The sequence below is a fragment of the Cebus imitator genome, unplaced genomic scaffold (assembly GCF_001604975.1).
Source record: "Cebus imitator isolate Cc_AM_T3 unplaced genomic scaffold, Cebus_imitator-1.0 Scaffold828, whole genome shotgun sequence".
Taxonomy (NCBI): domain Eukaryota; kingdom Metazoa; phylum Chordata; class Mammalia; order Primates; family Cebidae; genus Cebus; species Cebus imitator.
The window spans coordinates 191981-198459 of NW_016108143.1; the positions used below are offsets into that span (position 1 = coordinate 191981).

The window sequence follows — 6479 nt, forward strand, 5'->3', positions numbered from 1 at the left end:
GTGCTGATACAGTATATGGTCATTGAAATCCTATATGCAACATTATTCCTTTGCTATGGGCAGTAATTATTATTTTTAGCTTTGTATCATTTCTGATTTCAAATGATGGAGAAATGGCTAGAAAGTTGTCAGCTACTTGTTTACCAAAAGTAGCAAGAAAACTTGTATCAAAGGAAGAGCTGTCAGCATTTATTCTGAGCCTTGTTTTTCTCCAGAGTAACAATGTGTTGAGTGAAGAATAAATTTCTTTGATGGCACAGCGAATGGCCCTACAAATGTTAGTCATGTATGTGTATCACATATGATATTTTTTCCTCGTGTAGGAGCAGATATATTTACAGAGCTTGTCCTGTGTGTCTGTCTCTTAGATGATGAATACAGCTCACTGACTTGTTGTGTGTCCATCCCTTTTCTGTCCACTTATAGATGTACTCCAACACAGTTGCTTTAAGTGACGAGTTCATCGCACTGCAGCCATTGTCGAGGGCAAGGAATCAGCTGAGCAGACTTAGGTAGAGTAGGAGGAGTAGAACCTCATTAACTCTTCTGCATGCTTAAAGGTCAATTAAACAATACCAAAAGATGGGCAGAGGCATGAATAAAGAGTGGGGCATTTTTGTTAGCATAGCCCTGTCTCTGGCTAATTTGACCTTTATTAACATGTATGTAAAAACCTAAAAAAAAAAAATGCATTTCTTCTTTGAGAAGAAAATTCAGATAAAAATTCAGCATAACAGAACAGAGATCTATACCTTGTTATATATTTTTACATCTTAACTACCTTTTCTAGTACAATTCTAATGCTTCTGCTTGTCATGTTATTCATATTTATGAATGCTCCTGCATGTTGAGTAATTAAAGCTACATATTTTGAAGTAAGAGTTGCCCATTTTTTATCTTGCCTTAATCTGTATTGTAAATAGATGTGCATATTTGTGTTTGTATACTGTAATGGCTGCTAAAGCATCTCATATCCTGGCTACTATTTAGTGCATCTATAAATTGAACAATATGTGTGTGTGTCTTTATCTCCACAGACAGATGCATTTGTCAGTTTGTACAAAAGATCATTGTATAGAGATGTCTTTTGATAGAAAGGGATGAAAGCTTAAATTTTAGAACTTTTTATATTAAGATACTAAAACTATGTATTAAGTGTGGTTTAAAGGGGAAAATTAATATAACTTTTCTTTTTAGAAATTGACACTTTTCCATTTCTTGCCCTGTTGATTTCTTACAGATTCTTAATCATGTACTTTCTAAAAATTCTTTTTTATTCTCACGGTTTCTAATCTTTCTGTGTTCATTTGAATTTTAAATTCTTATTTATTCTCAAGGTGTCTAATCTTTGTGTTCATTTGATTGAATGAATGGCCTTTACAAAGCACCACTTAACCTTTTACAAAACTCCGAGTTCATAACATTGAGCTGTGTAAAGATTTACTGAACCTTTCAAGTTTTTTATTAGCTTCAACTTTAGAAAAAATTGTATTTTGAATTATAGTGGTGTAATAATTATAGATGAGAGTACAAATGGATGTTTAAGTGGTAGTCAACTAAATTTTGTATTTAAAACAAGAACTAAATTAAAATAAACTTAAAGATTTACCTTCACTTTTGGCTGAGCCAAATATATATATCACAATTTTATCTGTAGGTGACTTTAAAAGCAGTAGCTTTCTATCACATTTTTGAACATCTAATTATTTAACTCTAAAGCAAAAGGAGAGCTCATTATTTAAAAGCACACTCTAGCCCACTCTTCTGTCATATAAAGATAACTTTTGTGTTTTGAATAATTATATTTTTAGGAAGTCATATTTTCACATTTCATATTGGCTTAAACCACATTTTTTGAGCAAAGCTAGACTTAATGGAGAAAGGAGATCATAAAGATCACAGCTTCTGTAATACTCTAATAAAACAGTAAGCTGAACATTCATGTACGAAAGACCACAGTGAGAGCAGGATGTTGGCGAGTTGATCCTCCTGCAAGCCACTGTTCAGTCAGGTGGTGGAACAAGCGGAAACGAACACTGTTCAGAGAGCGGCAGATCTGAATGCTGGTGCTGCAGTTGCTGCTACTCCCAGTGGGCCCTAACCAAGTCACTTCACTTCGGGGCCTCCAGGTTCTTCACCTGTCAGATGATCATTTTATGTACTGTGGTCTGTTTATTTACCATCAGCATTAAAGAAAACACAAAGAAGAAATACTGTGCTCAACCAAAAGCCAGGCAGAGAAAATAGTTACTCAAATTGAGCAGTGAGTGGCCACTAGGTGGGCATTTGTTCATAGCTGTGTGGAGTACAAGTGCTCGTATACCTCTTTCTGCCGATGCGGCCTCTGAATTTTGAATGCACCAATTTTTTTTAACTGCATTGAGCAATATTCCATCGGTTTGATCCATAATAGCGTAACTACTCCTGTGACAGAGAGGAAACCTGTATGGATGTCGGATATCTTTAAAAGCTTTCAAATCTTGACAAGTTAGTATTTCTTAGGAACAACTAAGGCCAGGTGCAGTGGCTCACGCCTATAATCTCAGCACTTTGGAAGGCCAAGGTAGGTGGATCACTTAAGGTGAAGAGTTAAAGGCCATCCTGGCCAACATGGTGAAACCGCATCTCTAGTGAAAATACAAAAATTAGCTAAGCATGGTGGCAGGCACCTGTAATCCCAGCTACTTGAGAGGCTGAGACAAGAGAATCGCTTGAAGCCAGGAGATGGAGGTTGCAGTGAGCCAAGTTCATGCCACTGGCACTCTATCCTGGATAACAAGAGTAGGACTTTTTCTTTAAAAAAAAAAAAGATTAATACAAAACTATTAACAGTTTTCTTTTGAATAAAACAAAGCTCGTTTTGAGTATTTTCCCTTCTCCTCTTCCTTTGTATTATAGGCAAAGCTATTAAGATATCTTCACATAAACTTACTATACTCTTGAAACCAAGGAATTCTGCTTATTTTTTGTTTATGTCAGAAATTCATTACAGCATCTTTCATAGAAATAATTATTGGTCAGTCTTGGGAAAATATGTAGTGATGAGGCAAAATTGATTTTTATTCATTAAGGACATTTTCTTGTAATTTAATAAGATGCAAAATAAGGATGTCTTTGGACACATATTAAATTGCCTCCAAAAGTCTCTAATGCAAATACAGAAAAAGAACTGAAATTTATGTAAATTATCAACACTCATTAAAAATCTATTTAATTGAGGATTAAATTTATTTTGTTAACAGATAGGTCAGGTAAGCCCATTGCACACATGTTCAACATTTCTGAGGTCATGAAGTCCAGTTAGAGCAGAGAAGTCTTCTGAGAAGGGAAGCAGGAAAGGTGAAAAATTTGACATACCTTTGCAATAAGAACCCTGAATCTTGGTGGCAAATGAATTTAATAGAAGAAAGTGAATTGTATTGAAAGAAATTTGGTTTTAACTTAGCTGTAATATATGTTTAGTTAGAGTTTTGTGCACTGGAGAATCGTGGCTTTATTTTGTTTGCTTGTGTTGTTTACCTTAAGAAGTTTCTGTTAGCCCTCTTTTGTGACAGTAACTGTGCTGTTCTTTGAACATTCTTTTGTGCCTCAGATTGTGGACGCCAGCTTGTTGCTTTGATTTTAAACCTGTATATGGTAAAGAGTATCATTCTGTAATATGAGACTTGTTGCTTTTTTGTCCTTCCAGATGGAAGAAGATCAGGGTTCAGTCAGCTCAGCATATGAATTTGCTGAAAGCCAGCACAGAGGGGAGGACAGTAGGCACCTGCTAGCTGAGGCTTGCAGCCAGCAGGACAGGTGTTGCGTGCACTAGGTAGTACTGCGCCGGACCTTCCCGGGACTCAGCCACTAAGTTCTCATGCTTGGGGGGCATGTTGTGGGACACCTGACCTGACATTTCCATTTCTTTACTAATTTCTTCACTGTTCCTCATATGTTGTTTTGGTTTTGTTGTTTTCCATTTTTGTGGTCTTTACATTTTTCGTATGTCCATCCCTGAAAATTTTGTCAATCTCTCTTTAGAGTTCCAAAGATAAATCAGACTTCACCTCACAATCTAACCTCTAAAGATACTCTCACAGCCTATTGTCTTACATTCAAGAAAATACTCCTTTTCACTTCTCCTTTTGAAAATGTCATGCTATTTCTATTATCTCTGAAATCGTTTTCCCCTTGAAGTTGTAGTTGTGTATCATTTACCCATCTTAATGTAGTTATATACTGAGTTACTTATCTAAGCTCACCTCTTAAGTTGAATGATCAAAGAGTAGGGTGCTTAGACTTAGTACTGAGAAATTTGCTGCTGACTGATGTTCAACAAATTTTCCATTCTTTTCATAATTTTTTTCTTTTTCTCCTTTGAGACAGGGTCTCATTCCATCGCCCAGACTGGAGTGCAGTGGCACAGTCATGGCTCACTGCATCCTTGATCTCCTCGGCTCAAGTGGTCCTCCCACCCCAGACACCTCTCCCCCAGTAACTGGGACTACAGGTGCGTCCCACCATGACCAGCTAGTTTTTTGTATTTTTTGTGGAGGTTGGGTCTCGCCATGTTTCCCACACTGGTCTCAAACTCCTGGGCTTAAGCAATCCACCTGCCTCAGCCTCCCAAACTGCTGGGATATAGGCATGAGCCACCACACCTGGTTCATAAATTTTCATAGTTGTACCTTTCTAGTAAAAAATAATAAGAATTGATGAGAGCTTGATTTTCTTTTCTCTTGAGGAATAAACCCTAACAACCATTTCTAGAACTAATTGGGATTTGCAGAATATTTTGATTAGTAGTAATTATGGAGGATAAAATTTCCTGCCAGTAATAGTTATAGTATTTAGACTAATTGCCATTTTATTTATTGTGATTACTAGTCAAAAAAGTGCTGTTGTCTTATAAGGGATAAGCAGTGATGAAACTAAGTCACTTGAAGATTGTAAATGTTTTAACAACACTATAAATCAGACCCTGGAACAGGTAGAATAATTTAAAGAATCTGAACTATTCTATAAGATAACAGTTTTTAAATCAGATTACTTTAGTGGATTGCCCTAAATGAAAAATTAACCCTGTTATTATTATCAGTTGAAATGATATTCAGAAGAATTCTGAATTTTTGTTTGTTTTGGTATGCTTCATATGATTATATTTACAGTATATTTTTCTTGTGCCTTGCTGTAGAAAGGTGTTTAGTTTTTTTTAATATGCTCTGATTGAGCTCCAAAGAAAGCTCATGTGAAGAGCTTGCTGGGTAAAGAGCCGGATTTGTTATGCCCTGGGTAGTCTACAAAGTAGATAATCTACCTGGGACCTGACAAAACCAAAACTATAAAATTGTGTCCTCTGTGACTAAAGCTGCCCACACATTCGAGTTGTAGTGGATATTTCATAAGATGTGAATCTAGTACTGCTTTGCTTTAATATGTCCATTGAATGGGTTCTTAGACTGTTCCCATTAAATAACAAGGGCCTTATTACAGTGACTTTTGCAAAGGAATGATAAGTGAATTCTTACACCCTATGACATTAATCCTCTGCATTAAATTTGGAGATTTTATCATTTTTCACAGGTATTAATTCCTTCCCCACCTAAACTACAAATTCCTAGTCCTATGTTGTTATTTGTGTAACCAGTAGAATAAGTACATCATTAAAACAAAAGGCCTAGTCCTCTTTCAAACTAGGAATAAGCCAGATTGTCAAAATAAATTTACCTAATCAGTATAATTCTGATCATATTCTTATTTTCTTCTTTTTTTTTTTTTTTTTGACATAGAGTCTCACTCTGTTGCCCAGGCTGGAGTACAGAGGCACCATCTTGGCTCACTGCAACGTGTACCTCCTGATTCAAGCAATTCTTTTGCCTCAGCCTACCAACTAGCTGGGACTACACATGGAGCTCTAATTTTTGTATATTTAGTAGAGGCGGGGTTTCACTTTGTTCGCCAGGCTGGTCTTGAACTCCTGGCCTCCCAAAGTTCTGGGATTACAAATGTGAGCCACCGCTCCCGGCCTATATTCTTATTCTCATAGTTAAATTTAAGTAATACATACAGAAATCTCCTTCTCTCAAGAAATCCATAAAAGACAATATTGGAAGTATTTTATATTTCTAAGTTGTTTATTTTTCTTAGGGGGAAGGAGAGAGGAAAGGAAGTTTAGAAGAGTGAATATAAGCATAAAGAATGTTTTGGAGAAACAGGCCTTGAGTAAGATATACGAGGTACCCAGATTTCATCACTACACGGCTATCTCCTTTGCAATTCTGAATAATGAGATGAAGCCCATTACTTGTTTTAGAGATTTTATGATTCCTAATCAGATTGGGAAATCAGTAATATTTGATGACTTCATTTTACATTAAAAAGAAAAACATAGGCCGGGCGCGGTGGCTCAAGCCTGTAATCCCAGCACTTTGGGAGGCCAAGGCGGGTGGATCACGAGGTCAAGAGATCGAGACCATCCTGGTCAACATGGTGAAACC

General features: G+C 36.5%; 1 protein-coding gene across 5 annotated transcripts in view; it reads left to right on the forward strand.

Annotated features, from left to right (window-relative positions):
* The window catches only part of ATP11B (ATPase phospholipid transporting 11B (putative)), a 119095-nt gene that overhangs the window by 101770 nt on the left and 10846 nt on the right, over nucleotides 1-6479 (forward strand). The window contains exons 29-30 of one of the 5 annotated variants that reach the window (XM_037735532.1): nucleotides 427-512; nucleotides 3689-3814. The exons of 2 other annotated variants lie outside the window; for them this stretch is intronic. In XM_037735532.1, coding sequence (XP_037591460.1) covers nucleotides 427-512; nucleotides 3689-3773 — 171 coding nt within the window. In that variant the 3' untranslated portion in view covers nucleotides 3774-3814. The remainder of the gene's footprint in view (nucleotides 1-426; nucleotides 513-3688; nucleotides 3815-6479) is intronic. 2 more of the 5 variants (XM_017520383.2, XM_037735533.1) reach the window with 2 other exon arrangements.